General features: G+C 48.9%; 1 protein-coding gene across 3 annotated transcripts; it reads left to right on the top strand.

The window, feature by feature from the left end:
• The first annotated feature begins 1,469 nt into the window (after positions 1 to 1,469).
• SERP2 (stress associated endoplasmic reticulum protein family member 2) lies at positions 1,470 to 22,555 on the top strand. Of its 3 annotated transcripts, none has more exons than XM_045869490.3 (4): positions 1,470 to 1,981; positions 2,203 to 2,320; positions 7,155 to 7,227; positions 15,671 to 22,106. In XM_045869490.3, exons 2-4 carry the CDS (start codon positions 2,237 to 2,239, stop codon positions 15,745 to 15,747), a joined length of 234 nt encoding a protein of 77 aa, XP_045725446.1. In that variant the 5' UTR covers positions 1,470 to 1,981; positions 2,203 to 2,236; the 3' UTR covers positions 15,748 to 22,106. The 3 variants fall into 3 exon arrangements, 2 of the variants coding, with proteins under 2 accessions (XP_045725446.1, XP_045725447.1); XR_006789734.3 differs by lacking the exon at positions 1,470 to 1,981 and adding an exon at positions 22,125 to 22,555 and having other exon boundaries at positions 2,060 to 2,320; positions 15,671 to 16,081; XM_045869491.3 differs by lacking the exons at positions 1,470 to 1,981; positions 15,671 to 22,106 and adding an exon at positions 22,125 to 22,555 and having other exon boundaries at positions 2,090 to 2,320.
• The last annotated feature ends 3,340 nt before the right edge of the window (positions 22,556 to 25,895 follow it).

A 25,895-nucleotide genomic window follows, 5' to 3' on the forward strand; every position in this document is an offset into this window, starting at 1 on the left:
TCGACTGTGAGTAAGCAGGCTCCGTATAACTAAAACGAACAAATTTAAAATGATGTAAAAGCGAAGCATAACAAGAAAAAGGAGTAAAATCAGCCACTATCAAGCAGGAATCAGGGGTCAAGAAAGAACTTTTTCCCAAACAGGGGGCTCACCTGAGCCTGTGGGAAGGCAGACTTCTCTCTGTTAAGAACACGTTTCCACTGGCAGGCCTGAAGGGGCAACATCTCTGTATCTTTTCCTTACTGTTCCTCAGAGCCAGGCCTCTACTCAACTCAGGAGGGAACGCACCTTCTACCTCCTCCCCAGGCATTCGGGCAAGACCTGAGAAAGGTGACTCAGGGAGAGGCACTTTCTGGGCCTCACACCTCTGCAAGTCTCAGCACATGTCCCCAAGGCAGGGGTGGCCCTCTCTCTTCTCCCCACCAAAAGAGTCCATCATTACTAAAAACACAAGTCTTTTTAATAATGGGCCTGCTTGGGGGGGGCACCTGAGTGGCTCAGTTGGTTGAGCAACTGCCTTCGGCTCAGGTCATGATCCCAGGGTCCTGGGATGAGCCCTGCATCGGGCTCCCTGCTCCTCCGGGAGCCTGCTTCTCCCTCTCCCTCTGATACTGCTCGCCCTGCTTGTACTCGCTCTCTCTGTCAAATAAATAAATAAAATCTTAAAAAATAATAATAATAATGGGCCTGCTTGGTTTGTTGTCCTGTAATAATCGTGGTGATGTTGGTGGAAACTAGTTTGGAAACTAAGTGACCTTTAGAGCAGAACAACCAGACTTTACTAAATGATGCTGGGTAGATTCTGTCTTCTTCTGGGTTACCAAAAGCAACCCCCAAACCGTCTATATTAGAGCTTGAATGACAGCATACTGGGAGGAGGGTGACGATGAGCTTAATAAGGAGCCCTTAAAAGAAAGAAGGAGCGCTCTCTCAATTCCTACTGACATTGGGAAATTCTGTCCGCACACAAACCTACAGATGCCTGCAAGGGAAGGACTGGGGTGCAGGAGCCAGAACAAATCTAATACCCCAGTTCTTCCCCACCACTTCCCACTGCCCCAGATCTTCCAGGCTGATGTTTCCCCTTTTTTTTCTCAACTCTTCTGAGCTTCTAAGAGTTCACTTCAAGTCATGCAGCACAAAGGAAAAGTGAGGGACTGGACCCCTTTCCCCCCTGCCCGGAAGAAGCAATCTGTAGGGCCCTAACAGCAGGGTCTGTGAGGCACAGGCCCTCCAGTTTTTACCCCCTAGTGCAAGGAAACGCCCAGTTCACATCCCTCTGGACAAGGGTGGCTGGAGGAGGTTCAAACTGCCCCAGGCGGGTGGGGAGCCAAAGCCAGACAAAGCCGCCCAACTTAGGGTAGTGACTGCCAAATCTGGCTGGGCTGCAGACTGCGGCCTTTCTCCACCTTTCACTCAGATGCGTGGCTGGCAGTCCTCCAGCAAACCCCCTCAGCTACCAAGGCAAGATGACCTACCCCAGCTCCATCCTCACACCCACTTATCCCCATCCTCGGGGAGTTCCAGCCCTTTCCGCAGTACTTGAGAAAGGTCCTGCAATGGGCTTCCCTCGCGCAGGGCCCTTCCCCAGACACCTGAAGGGGAGGTTCTTTGGACTGTCCCCCAACAGCTTGGGCCCAGCCTTGCCCTGGTTCTGCTTGTCTTCGAGGACCCCCCACGTCCGCCGGCCGCCGCCTCCAGTGCAGCTCTCGGCCAGGGGTCATTGGTGCAGGGGAGACCGCCCGCCCTGGCTTAAAGCGCGGCCGCCCCAATCCGGGCCCCGGGCCCCGGCGGGTCCCCGGCCCTGGAGGCCCGGAGCAGTGGCGCCCCCGCCCCTATGAGCGCACAAAGCCGGGGGTCGCCGGAACCCTGGGCCCCGCCGCGATCGGCCGCTGGATCCCGACCGCCCAGTGCGCACAGCGCGGCCGCCGGGTGCGAGGAGGACGCGCGGCAGCGCCAGCCTCCGGGCCGCGCTGGTTAGGTAGCAGGGGGGACCGGAAGGATGGCGAGGAAGTAGGAGAGGGTTTCCTGAGATGAAAGATTACTTCCGTCCGGGCTCTGGCCTCTCTCTGGAGCCGGCTCGTTGGGGGCAGGGGAGCGGGGTGCGCGGGGCTCAGGGGCTGCGCCTTGCCACCTGCAGCGCCCGCAGCGGGCGGGACGCGCGCGGCCCTGTCGGGGGCTAACGCGGGGGGATTCTTGCAGGTGGGAATCGAGGGCATTTCCTAGCGCCCAAGCCATGGTGGCCAAACAGCGGATCCGGATGGCCAACGAGAAGCACAGCAAAAACATCACCCAGAGGGGGAACGTAGCCAAAACCCTGGTAAGGCGGGGGCGGCGCCGACCGGGCCGAGCGGGGCAGGGCCGGCGGGGGCGGGGCGGGGCCGGCCGGGCGGGGGGCGGGCGCAGGGCCCGGCCTCTCTGCTCCCCTGCCCCGGGCCCAGCCCGCCCCTCCCACCCCTCCCGCCGGGTCCCGCGGAGTGGGAGCTGAGAGCCGGGCTCTGGGAGGCGAGCACCACGAGGTGCTCTCGTGGGCGGCGAGGGTCAGGGTGGTGGTGGCCCTTCTGGAGTGGCTGCTGGGGCTACCACCGAGGCTCGGAAGAGCCTCCCCAGGAGAGAATGGGGCCTTTGTCTCTGGGAAAAACGGAAAGTCACATCCTTAAGGAACAGTTAAAGGAAGTGCGTGACAAGGGGCCCGGAACCTAGTAGGTGCTAGAACGTTTGGTGAATGAATGAATGAATGAATGAATAGGTAAATGGAGACCACTTATCATCACCTTCTTGCAGGCTTTGACCCCTGCCCTCCACCCTCAACAGACAGATTAAGTTTTCTCTCCAGCCCCTTTGTAATGGGGCTGTATAAATTGGAAGGGCTCAAAGTGCCAAATGAGGTTCAGACCCGTTTCCCTTCATCCTCCTTTCTCTCCTTTGCCTCTTCCTTAGTGGGGCCTCTCACCACTGGGCTGAAGTTTAAATGCAACATTACTCTTCTTCACCCTGTGAGTTTTGGCTCATCCTAATGGTATGATCCAGAACTTTGGAGGCCAGATTAAAGCTTTTATAACTGGATTTTAAAGTAAAATCTGGGCCTTATGCACAGGGGTTTCTTTTAGCAAAGCAGAATATCTTCAAGAGAAAATGCCAGACCTGTGATTTTGGACATTCAGAGGCATGCCTGGGATGAGTCATTGGGCAGTGTTGGGTCTCCAAGTCTGTGAGACAAGGCGCCTGGAATCTATTATCCTAGACACTTAAGCGAAGTCCAGCTGAAGCTTGGGGTTTGGCTGGAAAAGCTTGCAGACCTGATGAGGCCATTCCTTTTAGCCAAAGAAATGATGCTGGTTTGAGTAACTGAGCAAAAAGCTAGAGCTACAATCATCACAGCAGAATTCCTACAAAACCGAGCAGTACTAAGGCAGAGAAACCTTAGGATCAAACTCAGCTCTACCCAGAGCTTTATACACAGCTCCAGACTTAAGTTACACTTGAAATTCTCTCATAGGGTGTTAGATCATTTAGTTATCACCTTGCAGTAAAATGCAAATACACCATTGAATCAGAACCACTTTTCACATAGATCTATTTTCCCTATTTGTTTTTACTCAGAAAAAAACAAACCGTGCTCTCCAAGTTGACCTTGAAAAACAAATTTTAATTGATGTTAAAGCACTCAGGGTTTTATATCCCTAGGAGATCACTTCGTCCTAGATATCATACAGATTAGCTGTGTGGTTCTTTTTAATGAACCAAGAACCTAAAGAACTAGGAAAGTTATTAACTGAACTCAGTTGACAAATACCGCCTGCAAAAGTAGCAACTGGGGAACTGATTTGCAGAGCCGATGTATCTGTTAGGCTTGGTAAGCTCAATGTCTGAGACCTCCAGCTTTTCAAGGCCATTGGAAGGTGTTTGAGACCTGGGGGAAAGGGAAAGTTACTGTGTTCAAAATAAGAGAACAAAATTTAAAAATTGGAGGAAAATGTTTAAATATCTAGGAAATGTACTTACCCCCATTTCAACTCAACTCAACTTTCAGAGCTGCATTCAGATTTGTTTAATCTATGATGCGAGTGAATTTTAATAGGTTCTGATAGACCATGGAATGGTGCCTGGCACCCATGCGGGTGTCCAAACGGCCCTATTACATTTGTAATGAAAGTTTTCCAAACCAAGCCACAATCTCTGTTTATCTTCAGGTGGTTAGAAGGGCTCTTTGGTTAACTTTATTGTAAAGGGACCAGCATCCAAAAAGAAAAATGAAATTTTCTTTCAAAAGGAAATATTTTAAACCCTAAATCTCATTTTCCTAATTACAGGTCAAACACAATTATACTTTGAAAGAAGTAACTTGCAAGGGATAACCTGTTCAGGATGAAATTGAGGACACGTGAACAGATTCTAACTGAAAATTCAGAATAATCATTCAGAAATAACCCCCTTCAGTTGTATGCAGATGCTTCAATATTTCCTTAGCTAATAGCTATGGAGTGAATACTGTTCTCCCAGATAGCAGATAAATCAAAGAAATAAAGAAATAGAATAATCATTTTGTGATTACACAGTAGTAACTTCTCTAGAACGGACAGGGATTTAAATTTCAGAGTTCAGAGTTACCCTGCTGGTATGTAATCACAGGGAAAGCCAGCCCCTGACATTCCGAAGCCTGGGGAAGTAGCAAACTCCTGTTTGAAATGAACCATGTTATTTGCAGAATTCTACTGCTTTTGTTACCTTTCCCAGCGATAGATTCAGGCTTGGGTGCATTGCCCCAATGGGATTGTGCTGGGAGCTGCTTCCAAAAAAGAGGAACTTAAAGCTCTCAGAAAAAGGATATATTACTGTTCTTGAGCTCTGAAAGTCCCCCAAATAATATTGATTCACTGGAAAATGTCATCCAACAGATTCTGGAGTTATATAGTCCAAACTCTGCATGTTGATAATTTGTGTTTTTCTGCAAAGGAAAAATAATGGACTCCATTCGGTATCCGCGCTAGACCAGTAATTCATGTACAAGGCTCCTGAATTCACTTGTTGGCTTTGCTGGAGATAGAGCTAAATGAACTTTTTATGTAGCATCAGCGGGATGACAGCAACGGAGCTGGCTTCTGGTCAACTCTGACAGATTGTTAGGGCGTTAGTGAAAGAGAGTGGGGAGGGGTAAGTGCCGCATTGTGTTCGGGTCACTTTATTTAATATCTCGATTATTTACTTGATCTACCATTGATCTGGTGTTAAGGGCCAAAGAACGACACAGTAACTGCACTGGGTAAAGTCAGGCAGTTGTGTAAGACTGATTGTGTCCTTGTCTGGCCAAGCACAGCTACCATTCCAGGTGCTTCGCTCCTGCAAGAGCGGCTCTAGATACAAACTTGTCAAGCACAGAGCACTGAGGGGTTTTCATCTTCAGAGTCTACCTGCCATTAGCACTTTAACCTATACTTCTCTAGTAAGAGAGATGCAGGGACAACCCTATCACCAGTTAGGAAGTATTTATAAAAGACGACAATATCCTTCCTAGACCCCGTCTCTACTCAACCTGGCCGAAGAAATCATATTTAATGAAGTTCGTATGCTTATTCATTCTTCGATGAACACTGATTTAGCGCCTACTGTGTTTAAGTTCCGTGCCAGGCACTGTTGTGCATTGCAACAGGAAAGAGCCACAGTGCCTGTCCTCGTGAGCCCATAGTCTGGCGGAGGGACAGACAGTTCACACATTATCACGAGAATAAACATACAAGCTGTGATAGCTGCCGTCAAGAAAACATACCTGCTGGGGCGCCTGGGGGGCTCAGTCGTTAAGCGTCTGCCTTCGGCTCAGGTCATGATCCCAGGGTCCTGGGATCGAGCCCTGCATCGGGCTCCCCGCTCGGCGGGAAGCCTGCTTCTCCCTCTCCCACTCCCCCTGCTTGTGTTCCCTCTCTCGCTGTGTCTCTCTCTTCAAATAAATAAATAAAATCTTTAAAAAAAAAAAAGAAAGAAAAAGAAAACATACCTGCTGATACATAAGTGGTCAGTGAACCCACCTGGGGTAGAGGAGAGGAGGCTCTCTCAGCATGTAACAGGCAAGCTGAGAACCAAAGCATTGTTGCTTATCTGTAATAAAATGAGTTCTCTAATTTACGTTGGTGATAGCTTGTTTTTGGCTCACACACAGGAGGAAACATTAGTGAGTTCTTTATTTTTTTCCCTCCAGCTTCTCCCTTTTTATTTGAGAAATTCACCACTTTTTTGGATGCCTCTCTCTAAAAATAGTTTTTCCACTGATCGATTTGATCTTAAGGACCAAGCCCTACTGCAAGTAGACCGAGAGGGGTTGTGGATGGTTGTTCTCATTATGTCTGTGCTATTGGTTTGAGGGGAGCGGGAGGTACGCAGGGCTCTGGGTGCGTGTGGGCACCACGGTGCCCTTCTGCTTCCTAAGGAACGCAGAGATTTCGCCAAAGAGAAAGCTTCACTGAGGTTCAGGAGCTTTATTACAAAAGGCTGCTACCTTCGCAGATCCACTCACAGTTGCTTTGGTGCTTCTGCCATTCCAAGGATTTCCACGGCACCAACTTGCCAACACTTTTTGGCCCGTAGAAGGTTTTGAGAAAATAGCTGTTCTGTGACCTTACTTGGAATCCACCGATTCAGGCAATTAAAGATGACTCTATTAAGGGAAGACACCCAGGGTCTCCGATGGGGCAGACCTACATCCCAGCCCTGCTCAGGTGAACAGACTTCGTGTCCGTTTCCCAATTACAGATCGGAGATAAGAATGTGCCTTGCACGGCCTTGTGAGTGGTGGAAGTAGGCGGTGTAGACTGGCTTAGAGTGTGCCTTCAACACGTGGAAGCAATTCGTAGCAGTATCGTCTGGGCCTCCCAAATCGCTGTACTGGGTTGTGTATTTTTACCCCATCTGTCCCCAGAATATTTAAGCCCACCGAGTTCACTGAGTTACAGGAGTATAACTAAATTTATGATGAATCTTTTCACACCTATCTGGACCCTTTACAATTGAAATTTCTTCATCAACGTCTGCCCACTGGGCATGGAGACTGGATCCGTCTCACTCACTGTGGCATCCCCAGCCTTCAGTAGCGTCTAGTAATTACCCCACAAATGTTTCCTGAATCAATGAACCTAACCTTCCTTTCCCCCATTCCCTTTCAGAGGCCACAAGAAGAGAAATATCCCGTGGGACCATGGCTGTTGGCACTGTTTGTTTTTGTTGTCTGTGGCTCAGGTATGGGTTTTTCACTGATCTCACAGCCCGTGTTCTGCTCTGTCCTTCAAAACACACTTCCCAAGTAAATAGACAAAAAAATATATTGGTCTGGGATTCAAGGTAATCACTGCCTGAAGCCTTCATCTTAGTGGGTTTTGATTTGGTCTCTGGTCCTCCAGAGAAAATACGAGACAGAATTGATATACTATCAAATCATAGTCATAAAATGATTACACCAAGCAATTAAATTGGCTGAATACACTTTAGAATTCAGTTAAACCTTTGTGTGAAAACATAGCCCTAAAAGGGCAGTTAGAACAGGAGCCACCTGTCTGCCCGAGTTAGATCCAGATTCCAGAGAAAGGGAAAGGTTTTTTGCCTTAAGAGGAAATGCCACAGAGCTCCTAAATAGAGCTGAGCCTTTGACCTGAGCCTCAACGAACAGTCACCTCATACCAGAGGGTGGTAAGTTCAGACAGCTTTGCTTACACTCACATGCAAACACACACACACACACACAGGGGAGGCTTGAGCAAAGGATCGTGCATTTGTTCTAGTTGAATTCTGTTATTGGGAGTCTTGGAATTCCTGGTCCCCATGGGTTGGGTCTTGAAAATCGTGGTAAAGGAGGAGAAGTGAGGTCACTTCTAACAAGGCAGGCCTTCCATGATTCCCAAGATCTCTCACTCAAAGAAACAAAACTGTACCCCATTTCTAATCTTTTACCCAACATGGGGATCCCTCATCTTTAACAGACGTTACCCAGCCTCTACTAGATTACTTCTGAGGGTGGAGGGTTCACTTCTTCAAAAAGCCTATCCCATTTCTGTATAGCTCTAATTCTGTTAGAGACATCTCCCCTCTTTTGAGCTACACTGTGCTATCTTCTCAATAGTTGAGGTGTGAACTCCTAAAACCACAAAGCATGGGCTCATTCTCTTCTGAACATCTTGAATCTTCGGATATTTTAAAGATGAGTTTAAACTCTGCAAACTAAACTCCCCTACTTCTCTCAACCTTGCCTCATAAGATGTGGTTTCTGGACCCCTCTTCTGGATGCACTCCATGACTCTCTTAAAATATAGAGCATTTGCAGCTGCGGAAGTGGGTCTAGAAATGGTGTGACTGCTACAGAGGCAGAAGGATCATCACTGCCCTTGATCTCATCAGTCTACTTCTATTAATATGACCCGAGCTTCGGTTTATTTTCAACAGTCACAGCACATCCTAGACTCACATCGAGCTAATGACCAGCCCAGCGCCACCAGGCTCTTCTTTACATAAATGTCCTGCAAGCCTCAGAGATGTATCTCCACACCTCCCCCTAATCCAAGTTGTCCCTTGTCCCCATCACACATTGCTTTATTGTATTCATGGCCCTCATCAACATATGAAATTATTTCGTTTGCTTACTTATTATCCATTTTCCACTACTGGGACATAAGCTCAGGGAAGACAGTGTTCATTGTCCACTAAATCTGTACATTCTTATAAGTATTTAGCACATAGTCAGTATGGTTGGACGGATTCATGGATGTGTGGATGGATGAATAAAGCCAGACATTCCCCATACTGTATGTAGATAGCCAGTTGATTTTTTTGAGACCTAATATAAAACTTCATGAATATTTCTACTAAAATTGTATAGTTGGTTGTCAGTTGTCTTTCTACAGAGTAGCCACGAAGTCTAGAAACGTAGAAGAACAGACATAATAAATGGCTTGCCGATCTTATAATGTACGATACGGTCAGTGACATTACATGATATGGTCAATGTATCACCTTCAATAGCAATGCATGGTTCGGAGCACGGTAGAAAATTGCCAGGAATGTGGTGCATCGACGCCACATTTCCATCAGCGCCTGCATCTTCCTCTGTTCTGCGTTGCCTCAGATGATCTGTCTCTGATTTTCACCCCAAAACAAAACAAACAAGATATGCCTTTAGCATGCCACACAAATATCAAGAAAAACAAATCTATATAAAAAAGTAATCTGCATTTTCATGCTTTGTGGCCAGCCTGTACATTGTTCGATCTTGAACCTTGAGCCTTTTATCTAATCATCTTTCTTGGCCAGCTTTATAGTCTCTGAAAGTATAATGTTCCTCCGAGTCACTGATAAAGTCTAGACAGGGAGAAGCCTACGGAACGCAGAGACAACTCCCTTCGGGTTGACCTTGAACCTCTCAGCACAACTCGTGCAAACAATCACCAGGCGTTGGGGGTCCCCTGTGTGCCTGGCACTGTGCCGGGCTTTGGGAACGCAAACGCCCTCGGGGGCCCGTAGGCACTGAGGGAGGCAGATAAGGAAGGCTGTCTGTTGTACCTGGGGGGGGAGTTCTGTGATAGTGGAGTGCCCCGCGTGCTTGGTGGGCACGGATAAGGGATTGTCTTCATCTGTTCGGGCTGTTATAACAAAATTCCACAGACTAGGTGGCTTGTAAAGAGCACAATGTATTGCTCACAGCTCTGGAGGCTAGAAGTCAGACTGGGGTGCCAGTGTGGTTGGGTGGCGGCCCTCTTCCCGGTCATAGACTTCTCCTTGTGTCTTCTGGTGGTATCCTCACATGGCAGAGGGGGGAGGGAGCTCCGTGGGGTCTCTTTCATGAGAGCACGGATCCCATTCATGAGGCCACCCCCGCTCATGACCTAATGACCTCCCAAAGCCCCCGCTTTCTACCACCGTCACATTGGACATTAGGATTCCAACATGTGAGTGCGGGAGAACGCAAACAACCAGACTAGAGTGGGGACTTGTAAGTCATCCTGGGCAGAGGAGAAAGTTTCCCAGAGGAGGTGCCATTTGCGCTGAGTGTCGAAAGACAAACAGCTTGAGATGGTATGCGAGGCTCAAGAATGGCCAAAGCCCAGTCGTAGGGATCCATGAGGCCAGTCAGCCCGCAAGCCCGCAAGCCCGCAAGCCGGGGTTGTCAGGGACTAAATAGATCCAGAGCCAATATATATATATTTTTTTTCTTTTTCTTTTTTTTTTTTTGATGTCAAGATACACATTAACTGCCTGAACCATTGGGTAGCCTATGGTGGGGGCGGGGTGGGGGGCGGTTAAGTCAATAAAGTCATTCGGTCTGTTTTTCTCAAACCTGTGTTCGTTCTCAATACCCATCTTTTTCAAAGGGCTTAAAAACCTTCTCTAAATTGCATTTTCATTACAATCTTGCCAGGCTATTGGTCTGTATAGTGGGAACGGTGTCTTTTCCCCCTGGGTAAATTGGGACATCTGCTGACAACAATCTTTTGGAACTCTCCCAGCCTCCCTTCGTTTTTTCAGGGATTAAATACATGGGCTCTGTTATGCTTTCTGTGGGTTTGTCCGGGGGCCTGGGATGGGAGCCTGCAGGGCCCGGAGATGCGGATTTCAAGCGGCTGAGAGGACACAGCCCCCCCACTCCCCCGCTTCAGGTCCCGTGCTCTTCTAGTGACCCTGCTTGAAATCTTTCTAGTCAAGACCGTGTTGCCTTTACGGAGAGGCTAGTCAGGAGTTGGGTCATCTTACTTTCTCTGTGCTCCGTTAACATGCTACCATGAACCCTAAGTCATGAGCATCATCTCTTTTTAAATCATAACTAGGAATAATCCACTACACCACCTTTTTTTTTTGCTAACTTTAGCTTTTTTTTTTGTAAGCCTCAGCTCAAGCCAGGCACTGTTCTCACAGAAATGTGTCACTCTTCTCAACTTGTCCTTGGTACCATGCCCTTCCTTCTATCTTTGTATGTGTCCTTCTCTATCCAAACATGTCATGAAAAACACAATAACTCCTTTAGATCTGTCCCTGTTGCCACCTCCCTGGGATGAGTCACGATTCTGTTCATCTTGCAGAGCCTCCTGTCCCTCTGGAGTTTCTCCTTCTGTGGGTTGCAGGGCCCGTGTGTTCTCTGTGTGTGAAAGGGGGCCATTTCCCCCAAGTCCAGCCAGTCAGGTCCTCTGCTTCATGTCATGAGACTTCTCGGTGATGGAATGATTGAAGCTCCTGGTCACTGTTCTCTCTCAGTCCACGTGGCTGGTGGTTCATAGTTTGTATATTTTTATACAGGAAACTTATGGAATCTTCGAAGATTAATGAAGGTGTTGATCATTGATCTGATTCTCTTCAAAGACTCGCTCTCATTACCTCACTCTGTTAACCCACTTTTCTAATAATGATTGGTTGGGCAAAGTGCTCTTTTTAGAAGTAGTGTGGGTGTACCTAGGATAAATAAATATTCAGGTCAGGCGAGTAATCAGGAATGCACATGTTATCTGTTTTCTCAACTAGCTTGTGGGAAAGGAAAGACTGGGAAAATGTTGGCGTTTAAGTATATGCTCTCTTATTGGCCACGCTTACTCCATTTTATGTGGAAAAACGAGTTCCCAAACCTCCAGGAGGTTACCAGACCCCTTAACTATGGGGAGCGATGTGTCACAGCAGAGTCCTGACCCCTTGCTTCTCGGCTTCTTTGCTGCGGCCTTCCTCATTCTCCACACATGCTTGTCATGCCTGCGGTGCTGATAAGAGCAAGATAAGGAAAAGGAAGGGAGAGGAATCAGGAGAGCCGGGAGGGGACAGAGAGCACAGGCGCCCAGAGACCCCTGGCACAAACACGCACCCCGCTCGCCCTCTCACCAGAAAATCAGATAAGAGCGCCAGACCTCCTGGGGCTGCCCTGAGCCCAGGCGCACGGTTGTAAGCTCGAATACATTGTCCCGTTGAGCTGCAGTTGGAGGAGGCTCTTTAAATACACCTCTCTTCAGACTAAGTAGATTTCCACTTTCCATGATTGCAAAAGGGCTCTTGGGCAAGACCCTTCTTTGAAAACTGACCAATTGGCAGTAAGAGGATAAGAGGTTAAGAGGCCTCGGAGAGGGGGGATAGTTCTGGAATGTGCCAGATGTAGGTTCAAAGCCTAGATTCGCTATCAGCTGGACAACCTTGGACACATGATTTACTCTCTGTATCGATTTCCTTATTGATCAGAGAGGGATAATAGTAACCCCTCCACCCACAGCAAGCTTGAATCCTGCAGCTTCCGGGGGCGGCGGGGGAGGGGGGTTGGTTGGTGCGTGGGTGGTAGGGCTTGGTTTCCATTTGCCTTTCCTCCTTCCAGGCTCAGCCACTCGAGTTGGTCTTGATCTTTCAGAAAGCAGTAGGCCCTGCCTCTCCACTCCAAGGATGAGTGTCAGCAATTTAAGAGATAACACTCGGGTGCCTGAGACTCTGTTCCCATGATAAAGCATCAAAATCTTTCAGACCTCCCCACACAGGAAAAGGGAAGCACCCACATGCGGAAATCGATGAATAGGGGTTTGTACTTTAAGCTGAATATCAGAAATAAAATGTAAGTTGCATTTCCTTAACGCAACCTGAATGCACCACTGTTTTGCTATAAAAGTTTTCTTTGTGAGATACAAAAGTTTCAGGAGCAGTGTGTTCTTTTGAGACACAGTAGATAGGACATCTCAGGGCCATACTGTTCTTTGTTTTGTTTAATTTGGTAACTAGCTCTATTGTTATTCATATTATGTACATTCTGTCAGAAGTCAAAAACCCTGTTTCTCAGAAAGCCAACTACCTGTTTTGAGTCTCCTCAGAGGATTATTCCAAACGGGCCAGAAACTTTTCTTGTTCAAGTCTTGGCCTGGGACTTTGTTTCGCTTGGGCCTTTTTAATTGGTCGCATTTGTCTTTCCTTGATTTCCAAGGACCCCAGATGCACACTGAAGCCCAGAGGATTCAAGCAACTCCCCTGGCTTAGAGACTTTGCTGTGTTTTCCTCTCCCCGGTTTATAAAAACATGATCTTCCATTTCTGCAGGCGGTGGGGCCTCCTTCCAGATAAGCAGCTCGTCCTGGCTGTCCCGGTCCCTGGTGGCAAACCTGGCCCCTTGGGAACTGTGTGACAGCTTCTGAGGAGGGCTTGTTGTTATCTGACGACTCAGAGACAAGCGTGACCCAGAATGTGCGTCTGGGGCGGCAGAGATGCTGTCGTCCATTTAGGCCAACTGCTATCTCTGCAAGACACTTGTGGTCCTGACGCTGCCCCAGACCATTAAGGAAGCTAGTCACCCCTGTTTGCAGCCCTGAGCCCTCGCCTCCGGGGTTTTCTTCTCCCCTTTGTCCTCAGCAACTTTAAGAGCTTTTGTTGGGAAGGATGCAGAGGCCACAGCCCAGCTCCGGGGAACGTGTGCTGCAGTGGACCAGTCCTGTCCGCCGTAAGCCTGGTGTCGGCAGCGGGGCCCCGTGCGCATCTTCGCCACCCCTGGAAGGGCCTTTTTCTGGCGTTAGGGCCACGGTGTTGACAGGACAACCGCCTTCGACATTTTCAGCTTTCCTCTTTGACAGCAAGGCCTCCCGGCTTCGATGCAATTAGGTCTTTTCCTGAACATGCTGGCTGTCCAGACAGTTTGCTTGGTGAGTCAGCATCTACACGTATCTTGTGATCCTGAGGCATTATGCACCTTTCCCGAGCCCTGGTGTGAACCTCCACCTTGACAGCCACAGTCAGCGTGGCCGTCCCCGTCCCCATCCTCAGCCCTCACTGAGATTTCCACTGGGTGCGTGGGGGCGTCCTCTCATTCCCACGATCCCTTGATTCGCAGAGGGAAACTCTTCCATACCAGCCCTGCCCTAGTCCCTCCCTCACACTATTTCTCCCTCACGTATTCCTAATTTCAATTTTATTCCTCTCGCTCTGGCCAAGCTTGATATTCATTTCCTAATTAGAGATTATGAGAATTTTAATGGCTACGGAAGCCTGGGTATTTTCGAAGCTGATGAGCTTACATCCCCCATCAGCGGGAAACCTCTCGGGTAATAGGATTAACCAATGACTGTTATTTCCTTCGGACTTTTCTCTATTTCCCAGATATACCTTTATAATCAGAAAAAAATAAGTGTATCTGAAGAAGAAAACATCTAGACTAGTGGTTTTTAGCCTTTTTTAAAAAAAAAAAAAAGAGCAGCTGAACTCTGTTCAAATGTTAGAGAAAAAGAAATGAAAGAGCAGCTGTTGAGGTTGAAGTGGGATCTGTGTGCGTGTGAGTGTGTGTGACTCTGTGTGTGTGTGTATGTAGGGGGTACCTCCTGTGTTGCTGGATATTTTGAGTTTTTCATCCCAGGAAGGGACTAGACGTTGGACCCTCTTTGCCCATCAAACAGGAAACTGCGTCTGGCCTGGAGCCGGCCTCTGTCATGACAGAGCTAACGCCTCTCAGCAAAGGGCCTGCTAGGTCTGTCGGGCGCATGAATTGTGAGTAGCCGCACTGTTTTTGGGCAGAGACATTCCCTTTGCCACATAACAGACTACACTCTCCTGAATCCTCCAGGGACTCTGCCTGCCAGGGGCGCAGGAGAGGGGGCGGTGAGAGCCTGCCGCAGACAGGGCCATTTTTCAGGACAGCCTACTCAGAACAGATACGAAGAAGTGCTTGAGCCTGAGGGGCCTGAAAGCCTGTCGTTCCCCCAGCCTCATGTGTCAGGTGGTCCAACTGTCTCCCTTTACATAAGGCCTCTCCATTTCTGGAAGGGCCAACACCCCTACCCTCCCCAGGACCGGCGGCTTTTGTTAAGAACGGTGTGGAGGAGGAGAAGGCCACGTCACGCGTGTGCCGGCTCCGGGGCCAGGCTCCCTGGGTTTGAAACCTGGCTCTGCCACCTACTAGCCCTGTGGCCTTGTCCAACCTCCGCCCATTCTAAGCCTTGGTTCTCCCATTCTTAAAAGACGTGGGAATGGTCTCTAACTCCTAGGACCTTAGGAGCTTGTTGTTACTGTCATTATGTTGATGACCCTTAGTCACACTATCTCCCCACCTCTCAGCCTCCCACGCAAGGTTCTGACCAAGATTCTGAATGCTGACAAAGAAAGAGAACATTTGGATCTTTCTAGTGACTTTCTTGGGTTATGGTAAGAAATCTCGTATGGGGATAGATAGCTCTGAGGTCCTGAGGGAGCTGTGGCAGAACCAGCTCCCACTGGACAGGTAGGGGACGGGTTTGTCAGCCAGAGGTCGGTGATGTCACCTCTGCTGGGGCAGCTCGAGCCTCTTCTCTATTTCTAGAAAGAATCCTTTATAACCTAGGGGATGGGGGTGAGGAGGACCTGTTCATACAACTGTTTTCGCTACCATTTCCTGAGTACTTATGACAACACTAGGCCCGACATGTACCTTTTTCTTCTAGTCACATAATCCCTACAAAAAAAGCTATGGTGCTCATTTTTCCAGATCATGAAACTAAGGCTTATGAAGGAAATCAGCCAGCATCCCACAGCTAAAGAGTGAGAAAGCTGTTACCCAAACCTGAACTCTACACCCATCCGCTTTCTATTACCCTGCCTTCCTTCTCTCTCACCACTTCCCCCCAAAGTACTCCCAAGCGGAAGTTTTCTACCAACCCTAGGCCTTCAGCGTATGACTGCATATTGAAAACAACTGCTGTTAAAACATCTCCTCCTTTCCCTGCCAGAGGTTCCAGACGCACAGCCATCCCGGGTCTGCTCCCGGATGGATAAAAGCTTGGCCCAGCCACGGGCTGCTTGCTGACTGGGCCACCGGGCACCCGATCACCTTACCCTTTTCTGGACCTTACTCCAGGACAGATTGGAATTCACCAAGTCTGCGGGTCGACCAATAAACACTGGCCTTTCCTGGAGACCTCCAGAACGATCTCAGAATTATGACACCTGAAGTGGTTGTCACCCCCCTCCCCCCGAGGCTGGCCAGCAGGAGGTTTGAGAGACTGAGCAGGCCTGCAGGAGCCCTTCCGTTTCACCACTGAGGAAGGACTGAGGACATTCCTCTGCTCGGGAACTCCTGCCTCACGACCTGAGGTGGACACTCTGAAAAAGATGTCTCATCCGCCATTGGCTCCCATGAGGTGACCTGCGACCTCCCGCGTTCTGTGCTGCCCTCTGCCCTATGCCCCATGGAGCATTTGGGTTTGTGTATGGTCTGCCGCTCAGAAGAGCATTGCTGTTGTCTGCCATTTTGCTGGGCATAGAGGGCATCCCATTCTTAGCTAATACTATCCCTTCTTTCCACAGTGCCTTTCTGCCCTCACGTATCCTAGGCACCTCTCTCTCTTCCCTCTTCTCCATCTCTGGAGAAGAAACCGGGAAATGCTACTGGGAATAGTATTGCCTTTGACTTTCTTTGTGCTGACTCCTCCTGAGAGCTTAATGACTCACCTTTGCAATGTCTTATTTCTTGACATTTCTGCTTGTCTCTCACAGAACCTGTCCTTTTTTTCTTACCAGCTTTTTTTTTTTCATTTTTTTAAATGAAAAATAATCAAAATTATGTCATTTCTAGAGTTGTCTTATCTTCCTAAACGATATTCCTCTGGCCTGTCTCCTCTTCTCAGTAACTCTCTTGATCTCGCTTATCATCAATCTTATTTTCAATAAAAGGGGCCTTCTGAAGCTTCCTGTTGTCTGGCAGTCAGCTGTCTGGCAGCCTCCTATTGTCTAGCTGTCTGACAGTTTCCTGGGGGATCCCTTCCTGTCATCCCCGTGTCCTTCTGGCACCCCCAATTAGCTGGGATAGGTCAGTCCCCAGGGTAAGAGAGGGTTGGGATGACACAGTCCCAGGACTTAAGGAGTTTATGGTCTTTCATGACTTTCCCTCCCCTCCAAAGCCTGAGCTCTTGCAACATTGGAATGTAAAAGTAGTCATTTGATGTCGACTCTTGATTCACAAAATAATTGTTTGAGGTTTTTAATATGTGTGTTTCCTCCATGCTCTTTGCAAGTATTCACCTTTTGTTCTTCCAATAAATATTTACTGAGGAACTGTTATGTGCCCAGAGCTGAGCTAGGCCCAGAGGTACAGTCAGGAGCAAAATCATCCAGGGTCTTAGGGTGCCTGGGTGGCTCAGTCGGTTAAGCATCCAACTCTTGGTTTTGGCTCAGGTCATGATCTCAGGGTCCTGGGATCGAGCCCCACATCGAACTCCACACTCAGTGGGAGTCTGCTTAGATATTCTATCCCCTCCGTAACTATTCCCCCCCACTGCCGCATTCTCTCTCTCTCTCTCAAATAAATAAATAAATCTTAAAAAAAAAAATCATCCAAGGTCCCTGCTTTCCTGGAGCTTACAGCCTAGTGGGGAAGCAAGATGAGTTCATCAAGTAGTCATGCTGAAACATGTGACATTTCAGCCATGACAGTGTTTGAAGGAGAGGCATGTAAGGCTGTGGAAGCATATAACGCAAAAGGCTGGTATCCTCTGGGTAAGTGGTTCTCCAGGTGTGGTCCCTGGACCAGCAGCCCTCAGCATCACCTGTGACCTGGTTAGAAATACACAGTCTCATTTCCCACTCTGGACCCACTAGATTAGAAACTCCGGAGGTGGGGTCCAGCCTCTATTTTCACACGTCCTCGGGAGACTGTTGTACACACGCAGGTGTGAGAATTCTTGCTTCAGATGGCCAAAGAAGGCTTCCTTGCAAAAATAACTTTTGGATTAGAAGGGAAAACCAGGCAATAGGGCAGGGTAGGAGAAGTCTTTCAGACAGAAAGAATGGCATATGCAAAAGCCCTATAGTAAGAGCAGAGGGCTTTTGAAAACACAAGGGATTACCCCAAGAAAGAAGAGTGATACAAGATGCGTCTGGACAGGTTGATAGAGCCAGGATATGCAGGTCATGGAGGCGCCATCAAGGATTGGGCAATAGGAAGCTTTTGATGTGCTTTAAACACAGGGATGACACAATCTTATTTGTTTTCATTTAAAGAATAATTCTAGCTACAGGATGGAGCAAGGATTGAAGAGGAGCAAGAGTAGACCAGTTGGAGGGCATCGCAAGGGTCTGGGGAAAGATGGCAGTAACTTGCACTAGGGTAGCTTCCGGAGGCATGGAGAGAAACGTGCATAATCACAAGGTACTTTGGTAAAGTCCACAGGTCTTTGGTGATCAGTTGGAGGTGTCAAGGAGGACTCTGGCTTTTGGGGTTTACATGCAAGGTGGAGGATAATGATGCCAAGTTTGGTGGTGGGAAGAAATCATGAGAAGGTCCTGTTGTAGTTGAAGTGTCTTTGAGCCACCTATGTGTAGATCTCAATTAGATGGTGGAAGGTGTGGGTCTGGAGCTCTGAGGAGAAGTCAGGGCTGGCAGTACACATAGGTGAGTCATCAAAAGCCAAGTGCCAACTAAAATTGTGGGCCAGGGTGAGGTCGCCCAGGGAGAAAGAATGTAATGAATAGAAGAAAGCCAGAGGAACATCATTATTCTTGTTTACTGGTCAGGTGGAGTTAGAATGACCCCTGCAAAACCCATGTAGTGTGAAGAGCCAAAGAGAAGGAAGGAAACTAGAAGCCAGGAGAATATAGTGTCACGAGGCCACGGGAGGAGAGGGCTGAAGGAAGGAGTGCTCAACAATGGCAAGTAGGGAAGTAAGACATAGAGGCAGCTAGAAAAGGCCCATTGGATTCAGTGACGTGGAGGGAGCTTTGTGGCTTTAGCAAGAGCTATTTCAGTAGACTGAAGAGAGCAGAAGCTAGACTGAAATGGCCTGAGGTGGGGATTGAAGGTAAGGAAAGGGAGTGACTATAGACAGCTTTCTAGAAAAGGTGGTTGAGTGGAAGAGAGGGCACCTGTTGTCGGCAGATGTGGAGTCAGGAGGATCATTCCGGTTTGTTTGGATGTGAATGGTTCTTGCATGCGAAAGCCTAAGGATTTCATTGCAAGGGGGTGGTTAAATAAAAAGAGAGATGTGGCCATTGGAGGCTACCAAAGATCAGGAAGCTAAACAGGTTGCAGAAGGCAAAGGCTCCGGGATTCTGTAGCTCCTTCTCTAGCCTGGATTTTTCTGAATCTCAGTGACCTGCCCAAGGCCAGATGCCCTGCCCTGGAATGCCTGCCGTCCCTCCTTTTCTTGGCATCTCTCCTCCCTGCTGTCTGGTTTACCCACAGCCCCTTTGCTACAGCCTGCTCAGCTGTTTTCTCAGCTTTGTTCACCCAGTGTTAAGTTATTAACTTGTCAGGGTCCAGACTCCCCACTTCTTTCCCACTTTGAACACACTGTTGGCTCCCTTCCTGTTCTCTGCCTCGCGAAGTCAGCATTTGTAAGGCCAGGGTTGCTCTGCGGGTCATTACTGGGGGCCACACAGAAGTACAATTACTGTAATTGGTATAGAATGTTGAAGGCTTCTTAAAGACATTAATACAACTGAAAAAGGAATAATAAACACAACCATCTCTCCATTATCTTAAAAGTGGAGGCAAATGGCGAGCTTAAAATAAACTTTACCCAAAGTCATTTCTCCAAGCGGGTCCAGTTTTAAAGAGTCACCTGTAACCATGAGAAGGACCATCAGATTCTCACATGTTAATTCACAGATTCTATAGGGTCAGAAGTGATCTTTAGTTAGTTCTTAAAGCAGATTCAGTAACTGGTAAGTTGTTTTAATACAAGTGTTGCAACTCTGAAACAAGAAAATTTTGTCTGAGATTCTTTAGGGAAATTTGCAGCAGGTCCTTAAGCAGAATTGAGTGGTTTTATCATTACCTAACCCTTTTGAAGTCATGAGTGAACTGAATGGGGCATGATGGACTTAATAAGGCACAGACTGTTTCCTATTTGTTGACCTACTTTTCTTGTCTAAGGATAAAATTAAGGGAGAAATAACATTTTTGAGTATTTTATGATGGACAGTTTTGCTTATGTCATGGTATTTATCCCTTGCAATCCTTTGAGATTCATATTATCTACGGGCGTACAAAGAGAGAAATCAGGTCTCAGAACTATTTGGGAATTTCCCAAAGTGCACACCTCTAGAGAACGGCCTGTGGCACTGGGTACTTGAGCTCCAGTCTTCCTGCTCATGCGTGGAGAAGAAGCAGTCATTACTGTAGGAATGGTAATAATCAGCAATAGCTCCCGTGCACCGAGTCCTCAACGTGCCCAGAGCCTTCGTCTGTGTCGGATCATTTAATCCCTGTAAGAGCACCGCAAGCACCGTGGTCCTCATTTTACCCAAGAGGCAACAGTCTCGAAAAGGTTAAATTATCCGTCTGGTCACACGGCTATTCAGTGAAGACCTGTTTCCATCTGACCCTAACATTCCTCTGCAAACTTGTTTGTCAAGATTAGAGATGTTTCCCCGATCCCAAGAACATGAGGCATGGTGGATGTAAATAGTTTTTCCCTAACGTTGAATATCCAGCTGCCTCCCAGCACTCCTGTTGAGCTGGAAGACGGAATGTTTATTTAATTTTTATTCCCTGTCAGCCTTGGGAGGGGAGGCCAGACCTGCCCGCCATTTCCATGAGCTTATCCATTTCTGTAAGGTGCTTTCTCACCCATGCAGCAACTTCTGCCGTCAAGACCCATCCCCAAACCCAGAAGCAGCCAAGGAGACCTCTGAGCACGACCAGATTTAAATATCACGAGTTGTTGAATTCACCCCTTCGCTGTATCTGGAGAAGAGCCCCTCTGATCTTCGCACGGAATGGGCTCGCTTTAATTTTCCACGTAATTCTAACAGCCTCTGTGTCCCGCCGGGTCTGCGGCAACATCCTAATGGAAGAGGGCCCACCGAAGGCTGGTGTAGTAACCCCAGAGAGGCGAGCCGAAATCATCGTAATGAACAAAACAGAAGCAGAAACGAGAGCCTAGCACACAGCCCAGTGGAACGCCTCGCATAGACTCCATGGCCATATTACAGCAGAGTCCAATCAATGACTGTTTTTCATTAGGGTCACACTGAACATTTACAAAAAATTAATATGATGTCATGTTTGGAGTACATTTGATTTAGGAGAGTAGTGATGATGTGTGCAGGGTTTGGGGTTTGGTTTTTTTTTTTTTTTTTAAGAAAAAAATGCATTCATGCTTTATCTCTCCTTCAAATCTAGCTGTCCAAGAAAGATTGCCCAAGGCCCTGCGTGTTACTGGTCTTTGTACACCCAAAGCACAGTACCTGGTGCACAGTGCGTGCTCACCAACGTTAGATGATGAAATGCCAACGACTTGTTTCCTGAGGTTTCTGGAGAGCCTGTTTTCCTGTGGCCTCTCAGCTGCATTCCTGTTTATTCTGTGTTTAGACATGATTCAGGGCAAGGATAACCAGCCTCGCCTCAGAAACAAAATCCTACCACACACGGTAGCTGCCGTGTCCCTCATTCCCGTCGTCCTCATCAAGACTGACCGACATTGCCCTCTGGAGAGGGTGTAAAATAGAAGCTGGGGCCTGACTTCCCTGGGATGCATTTGACCGCGATACCTAGCACCAGGCCGGGGAGCTGTTGAACCAGCTCTTAGCAAAACAAGCCAGGGTGCCGGGAATTCTCTGTGGGTTTAGATGCTCCCCCCCCCCGCCCCCCAGCGGGATAAAATCAGTGTCGCTGGGGATGGGAGCTCGCTGCCTTGCAGAACCTGTGCGCAGGCAGCCCGGAGATCTGGCACCCAGGGCTCCCCGCAGTCAGGGGCCCGGCGCTTGGCGCATCTGCTCCAAGCACCTGGCCCGCGTTCCCAGCTCAGGGGCTGCTGGTTTTCCAGGTCACTGCCGTTTGGAAAAGGCAGCCTCACTGACCTGTGAAATGAGCGCAGTGCCCGTATAGAAAGCCCTGTCCCCCTCGCCCCAGCAGCCAGGGAACACTTCTGCGGAAGGGGTGGGGGCAAAGCTCTCCAAGCGCCTGAGGGAATTCTAGCCGTCACTCCTGATGGAATTAGCAGGAGTCATCCATAAATCCCCGAGGCATCCATCATCTATCGGCAGGCAGAGCCAGGCTGCCTTTTTCTAAAGAAGTTCACTCACCTTTTGTTAACTTAACTCCTTGTTAGGAACTGTCTCCTCAGCTGTATGCTCCCACCTCCAGGGCCCGGGGGTCAGCAGGAGCGGGGCTGGCTGTGGGCTGGGGTTTCCAGCTGCGCGCTGCCTGGTACCTGAGCTGTCTGTCTTGTTTTCCTCTTTCAGCTGTCTTCCAGATCATTCAGAGCATAAGGATGGGCATGTGAGGAGGCCCGGGGCTTTGACACTGCTCCTCCCTCTGGAGGGCGGAGGACCACTTAAGCTTTTAGCCGGGTATCTGTGGGAAGCAAACAAGCCACACAGAATAGAAAAAAAGCCTCCCTCAATTGTTCTCTGATCACTTCGTCGTGGATGTCAGACCAAATTGCCTTCTCACGGGACATCTTGGTACATCCGTGTTCTGGAGCGGAAAGGACATTTTGCTTTTCTGTTGGCGGGATTGGTAGCTCCCAGGTGCCTGCAGCCGCGGGCTGCCTGGTTTTGCCCTCGGTTTCACTGATGTATGCATGTGGCCCTCCGAATGATCACCAGTTTCCTTTCCATGGATTCAGCCTCTCCTCCGTCGCGAATTGGTTTTACAAATAAATGTCTTTGCTCAACCTTATACCGTGTGTGGGCTACCGTGAGAAAACTGCAGTGAAGAAAATGCCAGAAAAGCTCCAGGTGGGATTGCCGGGGCGGGGGCGGGTACTGGGCTAGACGATTGGGACAGGGTCAGGAATCTGTGTTTTGGGAACCAGAGCTAGATTTACCTTCAAGCTCTTTGCCCAGAATGAAGCCCTGGGCTGCTCTAATGACCTTGGATTTTCCACCCATGTTACTTTTTAAATTTTTTGATCTTTTGAGGTTTTGATGTTCTTTTTTTCAATGCAGAAAAGGCACCTACAAAGCATGTTAAGGTTCGATTAGCTGTTACCTCTTCTTTGTCTGCCTGAGGACTTGGTGGGGAGCAGATGTCTGAGGCCTCTTTATGAAAACCAGGCAACCTCAGGGCGCAGCCTTGCGCTAATAAAGAGCACAGGAGGGCGGGAGTCCCACCTCACTCTGGGTGGTCAGCCCCAAGGCTGGGAGGGCAAGGCCCAGGGCTGGTGGATGCAAACCTCCCCTCCCTGGCCAGCCTCCCCATCAGCCTCTCCAAGTGTGGTCTGCCTAGAACTGGCATCCGGGCTTGGGGGGCAGGGTGGGGGGACGGAGAACGCATCTCAGAATGCAGACTCTGGGGCTCCACCTCAAGCCTACTAAATGTGAAGTGCTACGGGCGGAGCTAAGACTAATGCTCGGTACAAGCTCCCTGGGTGAGGCTGATGCACGCAGAATTTTGAGGACCACGATCCCGAGAAAGCCCAGCTGTAGAGGGAGTGAGTTTTGTCCCTTCCAAGCAGCAAAGGCAGCCGAAGCTTGCTCGATCCTGGCGGGGCGGGTGGTGGAGGAAAGGGCTGGTTGGCCGGCCGTTTTTGTTCCCGCTTCTGATGGGCCTAAGGAAGTCCTAGGGGCAGCCACAGAGATCAGCAGCGGGAGTAAAGATGTTCACCGTGCAACTTGAAACAGGCCTGGGTTGCATTTTAAAATTCCATCTCTGCATTCTTGGCAGTTTTTTTTCATTCCTGAATATTGTGAGAGCTTTAAGCACAGAAGGGGCAGCAGTGGCCAGGACCTCTCTCAACCATTCGGGGGCTTTGCTGTAAATGGCACACTTGGAAACGGGGCGGGGGGCAGTGGTAGGGGGGCTTTGGGTCCACTGGGGTCTTTCACCCCAGACCCTCCAGTGATGTTCTTTAAGGCCTGCTTTTCTCCCATCCTCCTCCCTCACTCTTCCCCCTGAGAAGAGGGTAGCAGGCTTGCTCCAAAATTAGCAGCCCTAGGGACAGCCCCCCACCCTTGTGCTCCCCCACTGCCGCCCCCCCAAGCCCCTCCCTCCCAAGCCGGCAGAAGGCACCTGCCACCATGAGGGCTGCACATAAGATGCTCTGCGAGCTGGTCCCCTCATCCTGTTGGCTCCGCTGCCTCTTCTCTTCTAGGTCACTGAGTAAGACCAGTGTACTGTGAAAGATAAGACCTCAGGGCTCCTGTCAAGAGGCCGGAAGAAGAAAGGCCACTTGACATCAGATTTACCTCGTCTGTGCCCTCTCTAACTCCCACAGTGCCTAGACCTGATCTGAGTATGGCCTTGCCCTTCCTGCCCTGAGAACAGCCTACCCACCAAACCACCGGGAAAGGCCATGGCTGGGCCAACACTTTGGGGCTCCTCCTTTATTGGATAGAGTCTTCCCCCGACACGAATTTGGTCTTTCCCACCATAGTAGTAGTCAATGGGGGTGATTAGGGAAACTGAAATTTGGCCAGATTGGGTTCCAGATAAAGCCAGCGGTCCCCAGGTGACAGGTGTGGTGGGCTGAGTCAGCTGCTATGGGTAAAACTTCCTGAGACTGATTTATCTCCCTAGGCTATGAGATCATGTACAAATTGGTTTTCTATTACTTTCCAGGTAGCCTCCCGGAAGTACTTGTGTATGACAGTCTGCCGTCCCCGGTGACAACTTCTATCACTCTTCTGAAAGAGGAGACAGGGGCTGCCCCAAGTAAATTAGAGTCATGGTTGATTTTTGCTGTCCAGGAGAGACTTACGGACATTTTGTGCCATGACACATAGTAAGAAATACATGGCAACCGAAAGCACAACACACCCACCAAAACAAGTTTTCCAGAACCACACTTATCCCTAACATATGTCATGCACTCTTCCCGGCCCCCGCACCCTTGGACTATTTACTTTTTTTAATACTGGTTGCACCCTGCTCAACGGTTCTTATAACCCACAGATAGGTTCCAACCCACAGTTTGAAAACACTGCTCTTCGGGCGGAAAATCCAGCCATTAGCAGGAGACAGATGAGCAAGTCTCACAAGGTAAGAAAGTTTACATCTCACTGTGCATTCTGGTGAGAGCCTGAGTCACACCAGTCACTGACCATCAGTACGTCCTGGGTGGCACATACGCACTTTCTCTGGGTCTTTCAGGTACGTTGGCAGATCCCACAAAGAGAACACTAGCAACTCCTTGAATTCATTGAATTAACGTGAAATACCACGTTCCCTTTGTCAGCAATCACTTGCTATTCGTCACAATCACTTGGGGTGGGGATGGCTGTTTTTTATTTTCTTTATTTTTTGTTTTTATTATGTTCAGTTAGCCAGCATATAGTAAATCATAAGTTTTTGATGTGGTGCTCAACGGGATGGCTGTTTTTTCAAGCAGGAATCCACCCCGGGTCGCTGAGAATCAAAATCTCCAGGGAAGATGGGCATATGCATATGTATTAGTTTTTCGTGTCGGGATGATTCTGATGCTGCCCATCTACCCGTTAGCATTTGGGAAACAGACTCACCAGTTTAAAAACTTTGACTTCGTTTAAGCCAAAGCAGGGACTCAGCAGTAGCACCCCCAAACCTAACCGTGGAACAACTCTGCACAGGAGTTTTTCCCGCCGACGTTTGAAGCATTTGGGGCTCTCTGCAGAGCCCAGCAGCAATGAGACATGATGTCTTATTTGGCTCCAGGTCTTGTGTGTCCTTGTGTCTCAAGTAGATCACAGAGTGGGGTACAGGGTGCTTAATACTTGACTCCCGAAGCCCTGTAGGAGGGAAATGTGCGTGGTGGGAAGGCTAAGGGCTTCCTCCAGGCCTCAACCTCGCAGGGCACACTGAGATCAAACACTGTTTCTGGGAAGGCCAGTACACTGAAGAAAGAGCTCGCTGGCCCAGAAGAGAAGGAAGTGTGCCCTCCTACGTAGGCTGCTCTTTGCTAAAACACAATTCTATTCCTCTGCAGACACAAGAACATTCTAGCTTAAGATCTGGATGCTGCCGTGCTGTGGTAACAACTGGAAGGCTCAGGCACTCAGCCGACAGGTGTTCACTTCTCTCTCACACAAGCCTGG

The sequence above is a fragment of the Mirounga angustirostris genome, unplaced genomic scaffold, assembly GCF_029215605.1.
Source record: "Mirounga angustirostris isolate CCGP_5_RB_7025 unplaced genomic scaffold, mMirAng1.0.hap1 SCAF_3, whole genome shotgun sequence".
Taxonomy (NCBI): Eukaryota; Metazoa; Chordata; class Mammalia; order Carnivora; family Phocidae; genus Mirounga; species Mirounga angustirostris.